The 23,528-nt window shown below is 35.0% G+C and overlaps 1 protein-coding gene across 3 annotated transcripts; it reads right to left on the bottom strand.

Annotated features, from left to right (window-relative positions):
* Positions 1-4,269: 4,269 nt before the first annotated feature.
* Positions 4,270-23,429, bottom strand: LOC145558473 (putative serine/threonine-protein kinase At1g54610). 3 transcript variants are annotated; one of them, XM_081619724.1, is made up of 8 exons: positions 22,548-23,422; positions 18,708-18,992; positions 18,296-18,613; positions 17,130-17,357; positions 15,200-15,300; positions 10,105-10,219; positions 4,908-5,369; positions 4,270-4,674 (listed from the first exon to the last, which is right to left on the bottom strand). In XM_081619724.1, the coding sequence occupies exons 1-8, from the start codon at positions 22,929-22,931 to the stop codon at positions 4,510-4,512; spliced, it is 2,058 nt and encodes a 685-aa protein (XP_081475850.1). In that variant the 5' UTR covers positions 22,932-23,422; the 3' UTR covers positions 4,270-4,509. The 3 variants fall into 3 exon arrangements, with proteins under 3 accessions (XP_081475850.1, XP_081475851.1, XP_081475853.1); XM_081619727.1 differs by lacking the exon at positions 4,270-4,674 and having other exon boundaries at positions 4,927-5,109; positions 5,186-5,369; positions 22,548-23,429; XM_081619725.1 differs by lacking the exon at positions 18,296-18,613 and having other exon boundaries at positions 22,548-23,423.
* Positions 23,430-23,528: the final 99 nt, after the last annotated feature.

Raw genomic sequence — 23,528 nt, 5'->3', positions numbered from 1 at the left:
GTACTTACTTGGATGCTTCGTATCTCTTTCTAATAACAAAATAAACACGTTAGTAACTTCAAGGAAAATAATAAAATCAAACAATTAAATTAAATAATTGAAAGAGAGATTTGGGACCAAACCCTCAGAAATTAAAACCTTTCACGTCTAGGGCGAAGGCGACTTCGAACTTGGCTAGGTGTGTCTAGTGCTAATGTATGAGGAATTTTGTTTGTAAAAGGGTTGGCTTAGAAAGAGAGAGAGAGAATTAAGAAATTATTGATGAGAATTGGTGATTTGAAAAAGGGGATATAAGACCTCTATTTATAGAGAAAAAAGAGGGTCGAAAAATAAGAAAAGAATCTGAATTCGAATCGAAATAAAACTCGATGGACAGCAGTTCTTGCGGATTTTGTTTTTATCATATCTTTTTATCTAGAAGTCCAAATAAGGAATATAATATGTCGTTGGAAATACCTTGAAGTCTACTTTCCAACCCAATTAGAATCAGGTTAAAATCTTTTGTAGATAAAAAATATATGGAGGAAATAGTGGAATGGTGTCAGTTTTGGATGGAGTTTTATATTTCATTCATATCTTTTTCATTATAGCTCAGAATTAATATTATAATATATCATTGGAAAGATAATTTCAAGATATATCCAGCCATATAAGATTTGGATAAAGATTATGAGGCACGAAAATAAAATTTGACCGTCTTTGAACATCTTTAAATTCGAATAGAATTAGGATTTTAAAAAAAGGAAAGTTTTTATTTAACTCAAATTCTTTAATCTTATCTTTTCAAAAAGGATAATTAAGGTCTTTTAGAAACTTATAGAAACTTCTAATTAATCCTAATTAGTTTAGGAATAGGATTAGACCTTCGGACCCTCCACATGATCATTGGGTCGTAGGTAAAAACCGATTTGGGCCCAGTTTAATATTTTGGCCATAACTTCCTCATTATTCATCGGAATTGGGCTTATAATCTATCATTGGAAAGGTCTTTTCAAGCCCCATCCAACTACTCCATTTTTGGAACCATATCATGGACCAAACTAAACTGGAATGCACGTTTTTCAAAAATAGGGTAAGAAAATAAATATTTTCAAAAACAGAAAGAAGATATATTTTAATAAAAACATCCTCATCACTAGACTTTTCACACTTTCTCTTTGTTCGATAATCAAATGACATGAAAGGTATTCATCACTGGGTTTGGTTTTGGGGAGACACATTTGAGTGTCTACACTTCCCTTTTCAAATAAAATACCGCGTTCACGAGTTCTAGACACACCTAGCCAAGCTTAAAGTTGTCTTCGCCCTAGACATGAAAGGTTGATAATTTTTGAGGGTTTGGTCCCAAATCTCTATTTCAATTATTTAAATTAATTGTTTAATTTAATATTTTCCTTGAAATTACTAACGTGTGTATTTTGTTATTAGAAAGAGATACGAGGCAACAAAGTTAGTTGCTTTAATTGCTATATTTCTTTAGAAAGCGTGTTTATATTATTTTAATTCGTAGTATCATGTTAGGATACTTTTATTGCTTTCTAGTACCATGTTTAGGTTGCTTCCTATTTCTTCTATCATTTTAGTATCATGTTAGGGCTAAAGATTTGATCTTTAATGTTTAGTGACATGCTAGGTCTTGTTAGTTTCATGCCTAGGATCTTGCTATTATTATTATGCTTTGATGAGATTGAGATTATTATGATTAATATTATCATGTTGCTTGATATATTATTGGTATTGCTTGATCACACCCTCTCTTGTAGGTTTAAAGGGAATTTGTACTTGTAATCACACTTAATAAGATAATTAATAATCTTGTTTAGGCTAATATGATTACAATTCAAGTGATCGCCAATAATAGTTTTGTTTGTGCATTAATATTCAACTAACGTAGATTAAACAGGTTTAGGATTAATATATTGATTGTATGTTAGTCAGAAAGCGCACATGAATATGAGGAAGAATAAAGTATAGGCTTATTTTTAGGGCATGGTTCAGACCGCTATGGAGTTAGCGATCTCATGGATCTTGAAGGGGCGTAACCTTCACCTTGTGAATGGTTTACAAGTTCCTAAAACTTGTTGGCGACTCTTTTGCTCTAGCTTCCTTCCCTTTGAACGCCACCATACTTAAGTGTATGATCACAGTAGGGCTCAAGTGTGGGACGTTTAAAATACTTCCTACATTATCTTTCTTTATTATAGTTAACTAGTGTGTGGCCAGAGTGATGCCTCAGATTACCAGTTTGTACTTCTTTAATTTATAATTGTGTTTGACTATTTATATAGTTAGTGTGTGGTTCGGACTTTGTCTCTTGTGTTTCTGTTGTTTTACCTCATATGTATTTATTTTATAATGTTATGAAAATAAATGAATTGTATAACCTCTAATTTACTAATAAATGAAAAGAATATAAAATGTTAATTATGTGAAATTTAAAATATTAATTAATGTTGGTTGAGAAGATAAATGTATAACCTTTATGTGTTGGAGGATATAGGTTCTAATCTAGCTCAAATCATAATTTATTTTGTTAAATGAAGTGGCAAGCTTACGTGACGCATATACTTTGGATAGTGACGTGGCTTTGTGCATATACTTTGAACTTGTCACGTGACTCCCTTTCTTTGAAAGAAACACCTTTTAATACTTCTTTTGTTTTTTTTTTTTTATTGCACCATAAATGTTGGGCATAGAGCAATCAATTTGGGTAAACAAGTCGGGTTTGGGTCGGGTAAGTGTGAATCGGGTCAACTATGGTCTGATCAATTCGGGTTAATGTCGTAACCTATGCGGATCAGGTTCGGGTTAGGTCATGCTTGAATTGAGTCATGTTTGGTCATACATTTTATCGGGTTTGGGTTGGGTTAAGGTTGGGTTAATAACAGGTCAGTTACATTCGGGTCGGATAATAATAAGCTAGACAGGCTAGGGTCATTCTCGGGTTCGATTCAAGTCAATAATTTGCGGGTTATAATCAAGTCGGATCATTATTTGGTTTGAATCGAGTTCGATTCAACTCAATAATTTGCAAAATAATCAGGCCGAGTCATTCTCGAGTTCAAGTCTAGTTTGATTCAAGTCAATAATTTGTGGGTTACAATCAGTTCAGGTCATTTCCAAGTCGGGTCATGTTCGAGTTCAAGTCTCAAATATTGGGTTAGTCTGGGTTTCGGGTTGATTTCAGGTAAGGTCATATCGGGTTTAGGTACATTTTTTAGGTCAGTTTGTTAACAGTTCATGGAATGATTCAATTCCTTCATTTATTGTAAGAGAAATAATTTCAGATAAGTTTAGATAAGATATACATAAGATATAATAAGTGACAACATAACTATATAACTATACTTTTATCAATATTAATAAGGTGTTCTAAATTGAATAAGATTATTTGAAATCGGGTCAGGCCAATAACAGGTTAGGTTGAGTTCTAAAATGGGTCGAAACAATTCGGGTTGAATTTAGTTCGGGTAAAAAACAAGTCGTTTTGATTTTGAGTCAAGTTAGTAACAGATTCGATTGAAATTCAGGTCGAGTTAGTCATAGGTCGGGTAAAATCCAAGGTCGGGTTGAATTCGAATCAGTTAAATAACAGACCGGGTTAAATTCAAGTCGGGTTAAAGACGGGTTAAAACAGGTTTGGGTCAATTTTGGTTCAGGTCAGATTCGATTCATGTCAATAATTTTCGAGTTATATTCGTGTCGGGTCATCTTCAGGTCAGTTTATTTTCGGGTTCAGGTCTGTAATACTCGAGTTAACTCGGATCTAGGGCTGGTTTCAAGTCGGATCTGCTCGGGTTCGAGTCACTATTTTTTCAGGTTCAGGCGAGTCGGTTAATAATCGGGTTCGGGTTGGTATTTCAGGTCGAGTTAGCTTTTGACTGTTGTTGAAGGGCGCACACATTTCTTTGGGAAAGCACAAAAATAGTCATGTGATGTAAACATAAAGTAAAGAATCAAGTGTTAAAAGTAAGATATTTACAGTTTGAACACACATATTTTGTTTCTTGAAATGGAAATAGTGCAATATTTATGAAATTTCACTAAAAAGCAAGTGAGTGCAATTATAATGGAACGGAGGAAGTATATAAAATAAAATATAATACACTTGCTCCTTTTTTTTTAGTTGACACCTGACTTTTATACTATTCACATAGTACACTTTTACTCGCTTTGGTGATTTATAGATATAATAAAACATAGTCATGGGGAATCTTATTTGAATCGTCTATATTTATATTTTAACAATATCTACAACAACAATAACAATAACAATAATAATACCCAAGTTGCATATACATATATATTGCTTGATATATAACTTCTTCATCACCACCCAACAAGTTGATGATATGTGTATTTACATGGAAGGTTGAATGAAACTTGACCTGTATCAGTATGAATTAATCAGATTATCTAGTCAGCAATTTGTTGTGCTTAAACTTATCATGGCGAGCTGCCTCTTGAAATCACTAATGACTAATCATGCTCTTAAAGCATCTATTCGGATCACCTAGCCAGCACTTTGTTGTGCTTTAATTTACCATGACGAGCACGACGAGCTGCCTCTTGAAATTGACGATCATGCTCTTTAAGCATCTGATCCAGATCTTTTGAAGGATAGAGTAGTGGGCCAGATAAGTGAATTCTGTCACTGTCAGGTGCAAGACTTTGCTGGATAGACGGAAACAGAAGAAATAATGCATGAATTGACAGTTAAACATTTCTAGTGTACTTTCCAGAAAAATTTTGAGTTTCCAAGTAGAAGACAGCCAGCAGAGCATATAAATGTTGTTACATATGTTGAAGGAAAGGAAGTTTCAATATGATGACTCAAATCAAATGATGCAGTTTACACTCAAACTCGATAATTGACTAATGTAACGCACACAAAGGATTAAACTTACCAAAGCCGGTCTCCTTGGATGTGTATTTTCCTCAAGCTGATGGGAACCCATCATACTTCCAGAGTAATGCAACCAATCATCATTTCTTACTCCATCCAACCCATTAATAGGCCCTGAAAATCTTTCTGCTGCATCAGTTGCCTTTTGATTTTTATTTTTCAAAAGGCCAAATCTTCGGCGATTATCATCAATAACTGAAGTCCTACTCGGCACCAAAGTAGATGAAGTTACAATTGGCAGCCTTGAAAATGATGGAGGATTATTCAATTTCTTCTCACCATTTGACCATCGATCCACACGAGCTAATGGACCTGAATAAACACCTCTCTGGTGAAGGCGGTCAAAGATTTCTTTACTCACTTCTTTGACAGCTTCTGAATTACCCATAGAACCAGAAGAAAAATCCACTTGAACAGGCCATAACTCATTTTGAGGCTTTAATTGGGATTGACTCTTCTTTTTCTGCAATTTAATCATGGTATAATGAGCAAGAGGGCATATGAGCAAGTCAAGCAACAAATTGGAGGAACTTTCTAAAGAAGGAGAAATACAAGAACAAAATGATATACAAAAGAGGATAGACAAAATTGCCTATCCATAAATATATACACAACATCATTTGCAAATTAATATGGGACTTGCAAAACCGGAGGCAGCAAAATTTGAATCAAAATACTCAAAATGTGAAGGTTAAAAGGTTGTTCCAGAGACCTGTATAGGTCAATAATTCTCCAGATAAAATGCCATTCAGCAATAAGGTCTCACATTCAGGAGGGAATTCACAATAGCAAGTTAGGAACACACTTCTCCCGCATGCTAAAAGACAGGGCCCAACATACCAAACAACGTGAACTTGGTTCGAGCCCAACAACGGATGAAATTTAACGCTAATAAGAAGAGGAATTTCATGGGACTGGGTTTATTTGAAACTCCAGTCTTATAGGAAGAAATCTCTTGCAAAAAGACCGAATGAAAAGTTGGCTCCGCGTTTCCATGGGCCCTTCAAGATGGTGCAGCGCATCGGTCAATAAGCTGGAACCGCCAGGAACGTGTCGTATCCACCTGGTTGTCCATGTGTCCCAACTCAAAAGGGCACTAGGGGATCAAGTGGCTAACCCCATGATTCCTACCCAATTGACCGTGGAGTTGGAACTCAGAGTTAAACCTGAAAGCGTGTTGGATATCAAGACTTCCCAGAGCAACCCTGAAATTCTGGAGGTCCTAATTCAGTGGCAATGGGCTGCCCGTAATTGAAGCCACCAAGGAAGAAGCTGCTACAATTCAAGAGAGGTTTCTATCCTTTCACCTTGAGGACAAGGTGACTCTCGTAGGGGAAGGAAATGTAACGAATGCCTTGAACAACAAGAACAAAGGTTGGATCACGTATGAGTGAAGGAAGAAGAAAAGACAGCAGCAAGGAATCAGGGAAGGAGCAGCCACCAAATCAGAGCAGCCAAGGACTGCTGTGAATGAAGGCTGGCAGCAGCCCCAGGCGACAGCTGCAGCTTTTGTGATCTTACTCTTTTGGCTGATTGTGTACATATAAGTAAAGGGGGTAGGAGTGTGCTAGGTAGCTGGTAATTTGTAAACACTTGAGTGTAGAGATTTGTGCCCTCAACGTACTAGTGAGAGAGTGATGGCCTCAAGCCTCCTAGTGTGTGAAAGATTTTCCCTTTATTAATCAATGAAATAGCTTCCTACTTCCCTAAAGAATTCATCTTTATTGCTTTTCCTTCAATATTACAGTAATATATAACTCGAACGTTACAACTCTATCAAAAATTCCTTATCAAGTCTAAACCCAGTTAATGATTGGTTGTTTATGTTTAGTCTAGGCTTTGAAGAAAAATACTAGAATTTAAATAAGTAATTAAACCTCAATTATATAATTCAGATATGTGAAGCTCTAAATTAGATTTATAACCCTTGCATTTTGAAAATTGAGAGAAGATTTTTAATCTTAGTTCAAATGCATCAAATTCCTTATGAATAAAAGTTGAACATTTGAGGATATAATAAGAGTGATTCTGCAAGTTTTGTTTGGGATGTGCAATAGCGAGCAATAGATGCACCAACAATGAAAACCTAGTGATGAAAATGAATTTACATGAGCATATATGATGCCGATCTTGACGACCTTAGGATATAAATTAGAAGACAACAACTTCTAAGGGTTCTAAGGGTGACTGTAATGGCAACTACGTTGAATTCCAGGTTAATAACATGTTCGAACTCTTTACGATAATCCTCTCACTTAGATTTAAGCATTAAAGCTCTATTCAGCTAAAATCAATCTTAAAAATAATAAGATAAAAGAAATTTTTAATGGTATTATATTTAATAATGTCCAGTCAGCACATAGCGAACGAAAAAAGCGTTCATCCTGGATTATTTTCCTGAATCCACTTATAGGCGGCCGTCCGTCCTACAGCCGCCCGAAAAGGAACTGCAGTGATCTTGAATAGGGATCCTACAGCGATAAAAAGAATCCCCATAAAAATACCACTAGATCGAACACCAGTGATTTCGTATCCGGTCAAAATCTTGGCCCACCGCGGCCGAAAAGGCGTGTTCCCTTCTTTCGAAAGAAAGATTGACATTCTCGGTCTTCTTCGTTTTCGATGAAATGGTAAACAATAAAATATCAAATTAACTTCGGTAATCTATAATTTTAAAAAACTAATTCAGTGATAACATTAGTAAAGCATTTTTAGAAAATATTAACCATGGTTAACGTTTTAAAATGGAGTGAATAGTGAAATGCCTAAAATACCCCTATTTTAAAAACATTAAAATAAAAAATCAACCAACTTCTTCCCCCTCCCCAACCCAGCTAGCCTCGGCCTACCCAGTACCCACGACCCCAACGCTAGCGCAACCCCACCTGTCATTTCCTCTTTCTCTCTTTCGCGACACCCACCACCATCATCATCATTTTTACCATTAACATAACACCCACCATCATCATCATCATCATTTTCACCATTAACAACATTGCTAGGTTTCGATGAAGATCAAACTGAGCTAAAACATTTCCGGTTCAACGAATCGGGTCAATTTCCGTAGGCGTATCTTGACTACGACGGTCAGAAATCGATTTTAGATTGTTGGAGAGCGTGGTTTTGATGCAGATTTGCTTCTAGATGTTCGTTGGAGGTTTTGCCATCGGTAACATGACTCTAGAGCTAACTTCACGAACCCTAGGTCGAAATCGACGAGGTTGGGGTTACTGGGTTAGGGTTGGTTGGGGATGGTTGGGGTTTTTTCGAGGGTTAGGGTTGTGCCCTAAGGGTATAGAGTTTCGTGGTTCGTGCTCTGAGCGCGGCCAACGTTGGAGGAAGGGGGATTGAGGTTGGGAGGGTGATTGGCTGGATGTGGTGGCGGAGGAAAGTGTGGTTAATGGTTTTTTTAAAAAATAATTTAATTGTTAAAATAACAAAGAAAAATCTGATTTTCAAGGATATGTTAGTCATTTTGCCTTTAATTAACTATAGTTAAGCTTATAATATTAGATTAATCTCATTAATGTCACCACTGAATTAATTACACATTGTCGATGACCAAAAATAATTTGATTATTTGATGTTTACCATTGAGAAAAATAAAAAACTTAAGAGCACCATTGATAATTTCCTTGATAATTTCCTAACATAAATTTAGATTCCTAATGAAATAAATCAAATAAATAAAATGATGATCAAACTATATATTTATTCCGTTTTTTTTAAAAAAAAAAAAAAAAAAACACTTATATATAAATATATATATATATATATATACGATGTTATTTAAACCGCGATTCGGCAGTAGAATCATACATCCACCTAAACTGTGCAAATCGTCGGCCGTAGAATCGCTCATAGAATCGGTTAGAATTGTTGAAATCGGTACCGATTCTAACGATTCCACTCTTGCAAAAAGTCTAATTTTCCAAAACCCATATCTTCTAATTGCGAAGTTATAATTGGGCTTATAATATATCATTGGAAAGATCTTAGAGTCTACTTTCTAACAAAATTGGTCATGTACCATATAATTTATATATTTTATGTTATAGCCTAAAGAGTGTAAGGGTATCATAGTTGAGTCTAAATTTAGTCAATGACTAATATATCATTCAATCTAAATCATAATAAAGCTTATGAAACATCAATTTAAATAACTTTTAAGATCTTATCCAACCACTTAAATTTTGTAGGCATAAGAATGTATTCATGAGTCAAATGCACTCAGGGCATATAAAAAACACTTATATAACATGAGTTTGTTGAAGTTGTCCTTCTTTAGCAATCCCATTAAATGAGTCAACTTGACACTTAATTTTCTATTATTATTGGATTTTTTATTAAGGGAAATAATTTTGCGAGTCAACAACTTTTTTTTTTATCTTTTCATTATTTAACAACAATTGTCTCGTACGCTCATGCTTAAGAATGTGTACCAATAATCTGACTCTATAGTTTATAGTGTATTGTGTATTTGTTTGAGTTATGCGCGTGCAAAATTACTTCCAAAACTTTTTTTTTTTTTTTTTATTGTCAATACTATATTATCAACAATTTACATTGTTATCATTCTCATTGCTTAAAAATTATGTATATAGTCACTTGTTACTTTTGAAGCCCAATTTTACAATTTTGTAGAATTGTACGATTCTACGATTTGATTTTACTGATTTAATTCTACCCCACTCACCGATTCAAGGTAGAATCCCAATTCTGATAACTATGTATATACATATAATAATTAATAAAAGTCGTATACTTGCTCCAACATCAATATAGCACTAGATAGTAGATAGGAGTGAATGAAGGAAAAATATTCTTGGAGGACCACAATAGATAATATCTTAGTTCATGTAGCCAACCTCATCTTTTTGGGATTCAGGCTTTATTTTTGTTGGCATTGTTGTTGTAATAACTCTTTAGTCTATTATTATTGGTAAATGGTAACCAAGTGAAAAGGCTGAGCCACATTAAAGTTCTGTTATTTCTATTTTCGAAGTCTGATTATTTTTTTAATCATTGTAAATCCTTGGGACTGCATCCTCTAATGTGATTACTGGGATTCATTCCAACACTCTGTACACAAGTTAGTTCAGCTTAAATTGAGCAGCAAGAGATAACTCAGCTAACAAATTATGTATGTAATATAGCCTCATACTTCATACTGAAAGAACATGTATAGTTTACACTACCTGCAATGATGAAACAAAGTCCGCATTAACTTTGGCAGATACAGTAGCAATAGATTCTTGTGAGTTTAGTTTTCCTTGGTCAACCCTATCATGCCTGCCTCCTGAAGCATGACGTCTACAAAATCAACCAAAAAAACATAACTGACCAAAGTTAGGGAAATCATACCTGATGAAAAGAGAGGAGGGAGAGAGGGGGGGGGGGGGGGGGGTTTGGAGACACTGAGGATTGCAAGCTACACATGTGAAATTAATCATAAAGAATAAAGATCTTAGCTATAAATTGTCAAATCTTTAGAACACAATTAAACATGTAAATATTATGCAAGTAACAAAATTAAACATAAGAGATAATTGCATTAGTCAGACCAAAAGAAAGCACAACTAACGAGGACTATAAATCTTTTGGAAGCAAATGGAATATAACTTGCATGCCAAAAATAACAGCACAATGATTTACACGAGAAGGCTGATTTTATTAGTTGTGAACTACACAAAAACCCTAAATTGGCAAAGAAAACATAATTTGAAAGAATTTCCCAAAGCATAACTCAATCTATCCACAGATACACCAAACTAGATCATGATCAAACCAGATACGCCATCTTGTTGCCGTCTCCCGTACCCGATACGTTTCGGGGACGAGTACGGTGCGGATACGCCATGGAAACGTCCCTAAGCTGTCCCCGTCGAAAGTGGTACGGCAAGCAATTTTGGGGACGTTTAACCTCTTGCTTGGAAACGTATCAGGGATGGGGAAGCCCATTTTCTGACGTTTCCATTAAAGCCCATCCCATGTTTTAAAAAAAAGCCCAAAATTACTCACCAAAATGTCGATTTCCCCCAATTATCAAAAACCCTAAAATTGCGAACGTTGATTGTGCGGCCTGATTCAACCGTCTGCTGCGACCCCTCCGACACCAGCAACCGGCCTGATTCAACATTTCTGCTTCTGGTTTCCTTTTTTCTCTTTCTTCGAACTATTTTTTTTCTTTATGTGAATAATGGAGTGATGTTTTCTACAAAGCATGTGATTACTTGATTTTATTTTTTTTTTAACTTAAAGTTACTGTAGAATATAGATGGCAGTAGGTAGAAATCACATGGTGCTTTTTCTTTCCCATATTTTGTTTTTTTTTAAACCCCCATATTTCATTTTAAATGGCAATGTGATTATGATTATGATTATGGTACTTTAATTATGAATTTCATGAGTTATGAATTGTTGTTATGAGTTTATGGATTAAAAAAAAAAAAAAAAAAAAAAATTTAAGGATTTACGTTTTGCTGAATTTTTATTTGCCGTATCCTAGCCGTACCCGTTTTTGGGAATTTTGATTTTGCCGTATTTGTTCCCTTTTTTTGTACCCGTATCCGTATCAGTGCAACCTAGATCAAACCTGCCTTTTAACTCATTCAAACACTTGCGCCAAATCACTCAGTATATAACCAAAATGATTGGTTCTAAATTCTAATGAACTTCATGAAAATAATCAGAACTTGAATACCAAATTAAGTTGTATTAACCAGCAGTAAAAGTTACCAGTTTTGTATGAGAGGTGCTTGGGAATTAAAAGTTGGCACTTAACAGCATTTAAACATGTATAATGACATAATATGTCACGAGCAAATACTATAATAAATTTAGATATATTGATTAATCTACTCAAAGGCTGAAAAAAAAAAAACACCAGAAACTCTCAATGGTAGCCCCGTATTTTTTTACTTTCATGAATGGTTAGCTATATGTTAAAACTAACTTTAATTAACCATGGTGAACTATCTCCATTGTCTACTACCCTACATCAACTTCCCACTATCACCATTATTTTCTCTCTCCTCTGCCTTCACCTCCATCTCGTGTCTCTCTCTCTTCTTTTAAAAATCTAATATAATTCAAAATATAACAAAAAACCAATTAATCTTTCTCAATTCATTCTACGCCAACCCTCTGATTTTTTCATTCAAAGAAGTTTTTGATATTAATATTGGGGATTTTTCAAGGAAATTTTCAGATTTCTTTTTTGGATTTTCAAAGCATTGATTTAACCGTACTCCATTTTTACTTTGCTCTTTGATTTGCAGTACACCTCAATACATTACCATCATCCACATTATATTTTTTATCACAAATCCCAACAACACAACCTTATCATCATCATAAATCATATAGCTAGGATTACAGAATGGTCTTCACTCCTATGAAATATACAAACCAGACAAGGGGGTAGTAGTGGCAGCGGTGGAAGCTTATGCAGTAGTGGAGGTTAGGTCTTATAATAGAGGTGGTGGTTTGATAAGGAATTGAGGGGGGAAAAGGAGAATTGAGTGGGGTTGACAAGGGCTTTCATATTAATAAATTATTTACTGAGTTTGCCTTCATTTTTAAAAAGTAAGATTTAATAGAATCTATAACCATATTAAAACTCCAAAGAACAATAAGTTATTATTATGTGTCATCCATCCTCCAACATTATTTGGTGCCACATGAGCAATGACATGGCGAGTGCAAGTCTTATATTAATCTTCAATCTACAATTACTTTATCATTCTAAAAAAAAGTTTTTAAGATTTGAACTTAAAACCTTTCACTAATAATATATCTAACTTACCATCTAAGCTATATTATTTTATATCCATTCATTCATCATAACTACTATCTTGAATTTTATATGTAAGGGACTTAAATTCAATAATTAAACAACAACAAAATCTCAAGCAATAATTAATCTCAATGCACTAATAATAAGTCTTTTTTTTCCATTACATATACATGTTATGTCTTGTATTATTTTTTATTTATCCATAATTCTCAAAAGTTTGGTTCGTGGTATCACTTGGTTTTGTTATTGTTCTTGTTCTTGTTGTAAAATCTGACCACTATGTTTAATCTCATAACATTATTGACAACATATTAATATCCAACGCATTAGAAATACAAATACTTGACAGCAATTCTAACCTCATATTATAATGACCTTCGGGCTAAAAACTAGTTTCTAACTAAAAATACATCATTAAAGCCAAATTTGATAAATTATAAATGTTTAAAGCTACCATTGATAATCAATAAATAAAATAAAAAATTAATACCAATGAAAAAAAAAAAATTATAGCAAAAGTAGAGGACTACCATTGAGTTTTTCCCTAAAAATAATAATGTAAAATGACATAGATGTTGATGGTTTTAAATGGCTAATCTTACATTGACATTTAAGGTTTCATTGATATTAATATATTATAGAGTGACAAGAAGTTTGAAACAAAACAAACCAAAAAAGAACGGCTATGTCTTATAATCATCTTACTCACTTTTCACTTTGCATATTTTAGGATGTGCAAAATAAACTTCAATTTTGTGTTTCAAGCAAGCTTTAAAATTTTGAACTTTTTCTTTTTCTCTGCTTCCCAACAATATATTCTTTCTTTATCTCCACAATTTCTCTTACTTTTTTTATTCTTTCTATCCAATAGTCAAAACTTCTTCATGCAAAATTCAAATTTGAAATTCAGATTAAGGGATTAATATTATTGCTTCCTTAGAAGGAATACAAAATTACAAGTAATCAACCATGACAATACCTATATTACAAGTACTCAATCTTAGTCTAATAACTGAAATTGTAAGTAAATTTGAGATTTGGGCATTGTGGATCAGCCAATATCAGAATACTAAATTAGCAACTGGCCATGCCCAACCGCCAAAAAAAATCCTAAATAGGATAAATTTAATTCTACCATAATGATTTGGGAGCAATTACAAGTAACTGACACAATAAAACCAATTCAGATATTCTTGAAAGAAAGTTACTCTTCCAAAGGAACAGCTTGTAAAACACAGGTGGCTGTGCATTGCTTGTAAATAGTATGAATGCACAGGGAAATCACTTTATATATCCGGATTTTTCTTGAAGGTGAAAGTAGAATTCACAAACTTTTCCAGCGAGTAATCAATAACTTTAATATTATAAGGATGAAGTTATGGCATTATGAATTTAAAGTCAACACGGTAACGTATTCTATTGCCTAACCTAAGACTGTTTCTCATCAAAACTTTTGAAAAGTTAACAAATGAGTTGACTATTTTCTTCTTACTTTGGGTAGATTAAGGAGTCTAACAAGGAACATATCAGTTTATATATATATATATATATATATATATATATATATATATATATATGTTTGATATTTATAAAAAATTTCAGATTTTAGTTTACTATTTCTAACCTTTCTTTAGGTATGTAGTTCTATAAAGACAAGGGAATAATCCATAACAAATTTGACTTGGTATTTGAGTTAGTAAAAAGTGATTTGTTCCTTCCAAAATTATGTTTTCTTTTTTCTCTTCTTGAGTTGAATTTAGATTTTAAAATTTCACTTGATGTATGTTCTTTAACGCCAGATAAGGAAATAATATCTAATACTTTGGGCTGTAAGCAATTTTTAATAATTTTTAATCAGATTTGATTATTGCTCCACAGTCAACTTGGCATCATTATCTTAGTGCAGAGTCTAAGACCCCTAGCCAGCGTCCACCCCCGCCCCCAAAAAAAATGATAAAAATATTAATAAACATTTGTTTGTAAAAGCTTACTTAAGCAGCTTGTTAAAAAATAATGGTCTGTAATAGCTTGTATACTTCACTTTTTTATTGCAAAAAATAATAGTAGACCAAAGCTCCTTCCCCTCAAGAAAAGGTTGACACCAATTTTTTAGAGCACAAACTACTTGTTGTAAGGGGTAAATACTCTGGATTTCTGGAACCATGCATTAACTTCTGGTTTCTAGAACTGATACCATCACGCATCGAAATCCTTTTTCCAAACGTTCTCAAAGGCTGAGGTTTGTCATAAACTCGTAACTGCCCATAACAGAATACAAATCAGCTTATTACCCCAATTGCTGACCATTTTTCCTATCAGTTGACTCTTGATATCAACACAAGACTATCTAAATCCGTATTTTATCTCCCCTCCATTCATCAAATTTTCTTTATGGTAAAGAGCAGGTGATTCATCAAATATAGATCATTACGAAATATGATTACAGACAGAGGACAGTAATATAATAACAATAAGCTCCAGAAAATGGAAAGTACCTTCGGATTTCTTCCTCACGTCTTCTTGCATCTATCTCTTTGCTAGGGGGATATTTAGGCAAGGTTGAAGGATCGCAAGCATGGGGCTTTGACGTAAAAAACTGCAAATTAAAACATCAAATGACATCAAGAAATAATAGCAGGTACGACACAATTAACCAACTGAAAAAGTGAAAAGCAACTACCTATTTTGATATGTGCTCATTGAAGATCCAAAGCAAGATAGACAAACAAAATCAAGTACATTCACATGGTAGAGCAAGGCATATGAGTACAAAGCAAGATGAAATAAAAGCGTAAAACAGGCAGTAGTTCTCGATCAAAAAGAAAGAATTTTTAGCTCAAGAGAAATGAAATAATAGTATTACAAGTTTGACAAGGTGTTCCAACAGTCAAAAGTCTTGGATGAAAATTAGTTTGAGATAAAATGCACTTTAAATGGTCTAAAACAATTTGGGAGCTGCACCTAGCTCATTTCGACACTAATATAATGCAAACGGACCTGTACTGTTATATCGGCTACCGTTTAGTTTAAGACAACAAAATCTGTCCTATTTTTGCAACTCTGAGGAATTTGACAATTGCAAGCCACAGAAACAAAGCCTTAATTATGAGGAGACGGTAGCAAATGTTGTGGTGTGATGTGAGAGAATAATCAATAATTATATAAGAAGAGATATGAAAGATCTTAGGAATCTCCTCACTAGGACTAGCATACAAGGGGTTTTAAGAATTCATATTGCTTGACTGGTATTCAGTGCAAGGCACATCATCATGAAACAATTTGACACTGTCAATCCACCATTGGCAAGTCCAAGACATGGGAGTCTCTACTCCTATGTTTTTCTAACAACAGACCTTTTTCCAAATAACAATCTGCTTCTCACAAAGACTCATCTTCATAAAAATCAAAATCCCAGATTTTTTCTAGAGCCACATCAGCCTTTAGAAAAAAAATCTGAAGAATCTATTTATGAGTTGACACCTTAGAAGTATCGTCCGCATTCGATTTTGTAGAATATTATGCATCCGTTCTTGCTTCTCCCTTAACCTCAACAGCCTTTCACTAATCTTTACAGGCTTATCTAGAGTCCCATTCGCCTTGCTAACAGTCAAACAAATTTGAGAATCACAATATCTTCTGCCAGGAAATAATAGAGAAAGACCATATAAATCGAACACTCAAACAGCATAATCAATAACCTCACCAACCATCCCTTACTCTTTATCATCCATAACAGGGGAAACAACGGGAGGATAGAGAAGGGGGAGGGGGGGAACCCTGCAAGCAATCTCCTCTTTGTTTAGCTCAGTGCAAAGTTAACATACTCGATCAAAAGGATAAAGAATCAATACATCCTTCGTTTTTTATTAGATGATCACTTTCTAAAAATAGAAGCTTCAATTTACATGCATCACTTTCCCTTTAGGTTACATTATTCTCCCTATCTCTCTCCTATCACATAGGCCCTCTTTATTTTTCTCTCTATCTCCCTCTAATCCAAATATCGCGTAGGAGTCCCCAATTACAAAAGTGATGCAACTAAAAAAACGGATGAAGTACTTTAAGACCAATAGTCAACCAAACAAAGTGAGCAAGACCATCTTTTGACAAAATTGCGCTCAAATATACAACAATGAGTTCAACATGCTACAACAACTAGTGTTTTTGAGGATGGTATCAGCTACATGTTATTGATAATTCCAAGGATGTTTTGTAATGTCTGGTAAACAGAAGGACATTTGATTACAAAATTAAATAACAGGAAATTAATAATATAATGTTGAGAGCACTCACAAATCACAATCTAAGATACTTCAGATTCAATTTTAAGTGTAATTGCAAAGTGATTATTTCATAACATGATACCAGATCCTAATTTCCAGAGTTTATAAGGATTCAATTTACTTCATCAATCAATTCACACACCTCACTATCAAGAGCAAAAGCAGCAGTTCCACGAGAGGCAGGGTCTATAGAGAGTAGAGTCTCGACAAGGGACAATGCAGGAGCAGATATTTCTTGAAATCTTTCAGCAACACATCTTCTATAAGGTCTTTGAGGTTTGAAAGCCGTTGAATGGGGTAACTTTGATTTTTCCCAAAATTCCTCGGGTGGAGAGCCACAAAGTTTGAAAATCTTGTGCAGCTGTTCAACCTATTAACATATCCAAACTTCCATTAGAAAATAATTTTACCAAAAGGAAAAACTTTAGTTATAAGAAGTCCCTAACACAACATACAAGCCTATTTTATCAGCTTATAAACTCAGTAGCCAAAAATCAATAAATTCATACAATAAATACTTTAGCTGTTTGTCATCTTCTTCCTAAGGCATTGAACATTCACAATGCAACTTTGATGCAGCATAAGTAGGAAAAAAAAGAAATATAAATGTTCAACAGTCATAATTCTTTTAATACCTTGGGAGTTTGTTAAAAAAAAATCCCTGTACCATGACAAACATGTTAGAATGACTATTTAAGCATTTACCCAGTACAAGCAGCACTGCAGCAATCCCCTCATCCCATATCATATTCCACATACACCTTATTAAGTGTTTTGGTAAACAAACACATTCTTTTTATTGTATTTGCTCTCCTTTTGCCTTCACTAAGAACTACCTACATCACAAATCTCTTAAGTATGCAGAATGGGAATAGAATCAAAATTCAAAGGTTGGTGATTTTTCAATTCATGGAGTGGGGTTTTTCAGTATACATTTTTAGATTATAATTCACCATAGGAATTTTGCTCAGTGCTCTAACTCATTAAACTATACTAGTGAAGCAGTAATTAATAGGTGGGTTAATTTATTGTTTGATTAGTTTCTCAAGCAGTGGATCTGTAAAGATAAACCAATTAAAAGAAAGGCATATTTTGAATTGAAAAGGTCAAAGGGGAATAAGAACGAGAGTCTTTAGTGGCCACTCCTTGCAATTTTATGTGGGTTTCTACAGTTTCAAACATTTTTCTACCAGTCTTTTGTCCCTTCATTACCACATAACTTTACTAGTTACAAAAATAACAAACTCCACACACCCCCCCCCCCCCACCAAAACACACACACACACACACACACACCATGTATATTACCTCTGTCCTTCCAGGCATAATGGGTTTTCTAGTATATAATTCTCCAAGAATGCAACCAGCACTCCACAAATCTACTGAAACCCCATAATGAGTTGCTCCAAGCAAAAGTTCAGGTGGTCGATACCATAAAGTTACCACCCGACTTGTTAATGGCAGGCTCTTCGAAGGATCGAAGAAAGTTGCTAACCCAAAATCCGCAATTTTCAAGATTCCACAATCATCAATCAAGAGATTTGAACCCTTTATGTCACGATGCAATACACCATGTCTATGACAATATTCAAGGCCAGAAAGAAGCTGATGCATAAAACATTTTACCTAACAAAGAAAACCTATTTGAAATGAGGAATAATACATTCAACAAATATAGTATAAAAACAAGTACACAAGCAAACAATTATAATGCTGGTACCTGTGGCTCTGTAAACTTCAGGCCTGGAAGTGATGCAATTCCTGTAAGGTCATGTTCCATGTACTCAAATATAAGATATAAGCTGCTAGACGTAGCAGATGCAATTAGGCCTTCCAATTTAATTACATTAGGGTGATCAAGTCTACGTAGTATAAGGATTTCTCTTGACATGAACCTTACACTCTCCTGATCGAGATTATCAAATCTTACTCTTTTTAAGGCAACGATCTTGCCATTAATAAGATCCCGTGCCTTGTAGACACTACTATAAGTTCCCTCCCCAATCTGCAAGAATAGATACAAATATACCTTAACTAAATATGCATAATCTAACCACTGTAATTTACTTATGTATAATTAATGAAGGTAGTATTCTAGATTTAATTATAGAGTAGCAGATTGGTAGCAAATTACAGAGCAACAAACACAATTTTTAACATTGACGTAAAATTATAAGGAAAAAAGAATAGTAGTTAATAATAGACAATAAAGTTTTCTCCGCAATAAGACTATAAGAGTAAAACACTAATAGACAATTAAGTTTTCTCCATAATAAGACTATATGAGCAAAAGACTTTGTCCTGTATAGCTTTGCTTTGCAAGCAGGACAAAATATTAAAGAAACCCTAAAAATTCACGTCACGAGCATCTCTACATAGTTAACACATGAGATATAAATTAGCTTCTAAAGTAGTAAATTAAATCCCCAAGTAATAGTCATAGAGAAACTCGAGCCACAATAATTTAAATTTTTCTAGGAAGTGTGAAAAGAGTCATGTCTAAAGGTTTGTACTGCTGGGATCAGGAAAATTACTAAAGGATAAAATTTGTGCACGAAATTGAAAATGTATCCGGCTTCAATTTTTCCACGTGAAAACCCTTTATCTCACTGGACTTATTCTCTTACCCATATTGAAATATTAAACAGCAAAAATAATTTAAATTCGCTAAAATAATTTCAATAAAACTAAGCTAAGTTCAACAAAAATTAGTTAAAATTAGATTAGTTAAATAAAGCAAGTAAAAATCAGTAACATTAAAGAACAAATATAATATAGTATCAGTAAAAATAAGTTTTAATCAATAAAAATAATTTTAAAGAATAGGGCCTAAATTAAAGTTACTAGAACTCATTTGTAGTAGTAAAAATATAAATTCCTACTCAAATTTATATGAACCTACTGTTTTAATGTTGAGATAAAGGTATGGATGTCCCATTGAGTTTGCCCCATTCCTATGATAACGTTGAAAGGAATGGTGTCCTTCGAACAAGTGTATTATTCCGATAGAGGGTTTGGAATTATTAGAAAGATAATTATTAATGAATGCCTAGCTGGAGGCCGCTTAATTAGTATTTCAGTTTAATCTTGGCTAAACCCGAGTCACACTCAACCGAGTAACCAAACCGAAACCACAAATTAATCCAAAAGATTAAATGAGTCATAAGAGTATTACAAACAAAGACGTTGGATTTCGAGCTTAGAGCGTCGAAACCAGGCGTCGTAAGTCGAGTCGACTTTATGAATCGACGAGACGAGAAATCTAGCAAACATTAAGGGTATGTTCTCTTACGTTGAAATTCAGTTCAATGAGCTCAGTCAGCTCAACTCAGCTCAATTCAGCTCCTAATTTCCTTCTCTTATAAAATATTCAGTTCAGTTCAGCCAGTTTAGTAATGAGAACAGGCCCGTCATAGCGCGGACGAAACCTAGCCTCAAAATGGCCTAGCCAATTGAGGGCTAGGATGGCTAGCATGGATAGCCAGAGCCATGGCCGCAAGGCAAGGCTCGAATGCAAGCTGCATGGCCGAGCATGCTCGCCTGAGTGAGCCTTGCGTGCAAGGCATGGCCAACCAGCTGCTAGCTCACTACCATAGCTAGCTAGCATTCAAGGCACCCGACATTCCGGCAAGCTTGTTGGGCTTGGTCGGGGGCCTCGCTAAGCATGTCGTGCCCAGCACTAGCAGCCCGCAAGCATGCGAGGCGTACCTGTTGGGCCGCACAAGCATGTGAGGCGTGCCTGCTGGGCCGCACAAGCATGCGGGCACACTAGCAGCCAATCGAGCATGGCGCACCTTGGTGCCTGGGTGCCACCGTGGCGCGCCCTCGTTGGCCGGAGTGGGGAGCCAGTTTTCAGGTGTTGCTTGGGGAGCAAGGGGAAAGTGGTCCTCCCCTTGTGGTCCTTAGTCTCCTCACCTAACCCCTCCCATGTATGCAAAGTAATGTTTGACTATTTGTCTTGTTATTTAATAACTTACTTTTCTCACTCTATCATTTCTCACACATGGAAAGATGATTGAACTTTTTGCCTTTTTAGGAGCCTTGCCTATATATACCAACTTTAGGAACTGGGATTATACACTTGAGTTGAACTCAATAAGCATCTCCCCGTGAGAAAACCTTTAAGTTTGTAATAATCTAGTATTTTTCTTGGCTAGCCCCGACTAAGCTTTAGGGTAGGGGCCGTTCCAGTCGGGTCTCGAGGGTGTGAAACATTGGAGCCTTGCGCATTTGCGGGGCACTACGCTTTCAAGTTAGAGCTCTAAGAAAGAGCGAAGCACGCATCAAGGGTATGACCGTCTTTTCCTCTTTCTCTCTCTTTGACAATTAACTAATATGCATGTTTAGTTACTTTAATTTGTATGCGGTTTTTGGCAGGGTTTTGTTCCGCGTGATGTCAAACATCACGAAAACCAATAAGCATTTCCGCCTAACCCCCCCCCCCCCCTCCTCCATGAACAACCACAAGAAACAAAAAGAGTGACATGGGTCAATCTTAGTGGGGTGTGAGAGAAACGTGAGAAGATAATTTTTAGTCCATGATTATCTCACCAATATTGATACTTCAATGGGAAAATGTAATTGAAATGGTTGCAACAAAAGTTAGCACAAGATAATAGTCATCACACTCGTATTATCATCATGACACAAGAAAAATTGTAAGAAGCAAGTAGCATGGTGTTAAATTTCAAATGCGGTCGCGATCACAGTAACAGCCACATAACCACTTTTGCGAGCAATGTGGGTGGAATGCGGTAGTTGCAACCTAATATATGTGTCGCAGTATGCTCAAATTCCTTTACAATGATCGCAATGTGTTGATAAGGCTAAGATTTAATACAATGGCAGGTAGTTGATATTTGCCATCGATTTCACCTTAGGTCCAATCCAATTACAAAATTTTCAAGCAGATACACATAAAAAATATTAGCCATCTGTCTAAACTTAGGGGCATTTATGATCCTAACTAGCTCCTAAACGGCTCAAAAATATTACAAGACACAATTGCTTGACTTGAAAAGCTCATTCACAGGATAAAAAGCTTAGAATTACGTTATAAGTATTTATTTTTCATATTATAACAGCTCACCTAAAATAAATAGTAAATATTGTTACAATATTATTAAGAAATCCAAAAGCAATAGCAAAAATAAAATTATATGAGCTAACATAACAAAAAAGATTAAAAATTCAAGTTGAATTTTAATGTAGGTCGATGTTGAGAATTTAAGTTCAAAAAAGCTCAAGGCACCACTCGAAATCAAAGCTTTATCTCGGCTTAGCTTTAAACATCTAGAGTTTTAGAGATAAAGGCATGGAAACCAAATAAGATCTTTTGTAAGTCTCCATGCTAACTAGCCTGAATTATTCCCTTTAGGTATCTCTTCTTAATTTATATCACAAAACTAACCAAATGAAGAAGAGTCACTGGTCCACTACTTACAACTTTATAAGTATACAAACACACAATAATGACTTAGGAACATCAAAGTTCTTAAATAGAGGTAAGGGGGACATTAAGAAAGTAGAAACGCGAGTAAATTGGAAAGAAGGCGCATACTTTGTTCAATCTCTCGAAAGAGTCTGCACGCCGAGGAATCCAACCTAAGACAGCTTCGCCAGCCGCCTTAGCAAGCCAAGAAGGCCAACCAGCAGCAACCTGCTCACCTTCCCAAGCTTTAGGAACTACGATAATATCTGATTGATGCACCAAAACATCTTCAGGTTTCAGTCTACTCTTCTCAGAACGGTCCTCACATAATCGAATCGAAGTGTTTGCTTTTCTATCAATCAAAGAAGTTCTACTATCACTTCTGCTCATCATTTGGGGACCTCCTTCTCTACTCGAAGACGTCGTTCGAGACAGTCTCTTACTCGGTACTCTCTGCCTAGGACTCCCACCACCATCTTCCACAGCCTTGGGCTTACTACTTACACACCCCATTGGTGTATCAATGACACAGCTAAATTGAACGCTCAATTTAATATGTACATACGTTCACTCACCTCCAATCAACAACAAATTATGCAAAAACACCACAAAATTATAGAAAATCTAACAATTCCCAAAAACTCAACAAATTCACAGCTCAAAACTTGCTTCTAAATCGCACCAAGTATTACATTTATGCACTTTCCAGCCCATCAAAATTCATTAACCAATCTTAAAGCAATCAAAAACCCACGTAATTTGGAGGAAATTAAACAATAGATTTAAGAATCGGAAAATACCCAGAATCTCAAAATCACAAGAAATTATTTGGGACCTTGAAAGGTTGAACTGAGTCAAATCGCGTAACTGGTAGCGTGTTGAAACAAGACCCTGAAAAGGAAAAAAAAATAAATAAATAAAAAGTAATTAGGGTTTCAAAAATCAAATGATGGGCGCTATTTGTTTACTTTTTCAAATAATGAATAAATTAAATCGGTTTTTCAAAGTTTTGGAAAAATGGAATAAGAGATTTTCTCTCGTATTAAGTGAGTGAATGATGAGGAAGTATCACCCACTACCAGGTATTGGCTCCCCGTGCCCAATACCCGA

Source organism: Chenopodium album, chromosome 9, assembly GCF_948465745.1.
Source record: "Chenopodium album chromosome 9, dcCheAlbu1.1, whole genome shotgun sequence".
Lineage (NCBI taxonomy): Eukaryota > Viridiplantae > Streptophyta > Magnoliopsida > Caryophyllales > Amaranthaceae > Chenopodium > Chenopodium album.
The sequence above is the reverse complement of the archived record's forward strand: the minus strand, read 5'-3'. Positions and strand labels throughout refer to the sequence as shown.

Bases quoted from the DNA above. Each gene is read 5' to 3' on its own strand.
- LOC145558473 (XM_081619724.1), bottom strand. From the start codon at position 22,931: ATGGGGTGTGTAAGTAGTAAGCCCAAGGCTGTGGAAGATGGTGGTGGG. The intron at 17,358-18,295 runs GTAATATACATG...ATATGTTAATAG, and splicing joins TTATGCCTGGAAGGACAGAG to GTTGAACAGCTGCACAAGAT. The intron at 10,220-15,199 runs GTACTTTCCATT...TTGATTTTGTAG, and splicing joins CGTGAGGAAGAAATCCGAAG to ACGTCATGCTTCAGGAGGCA.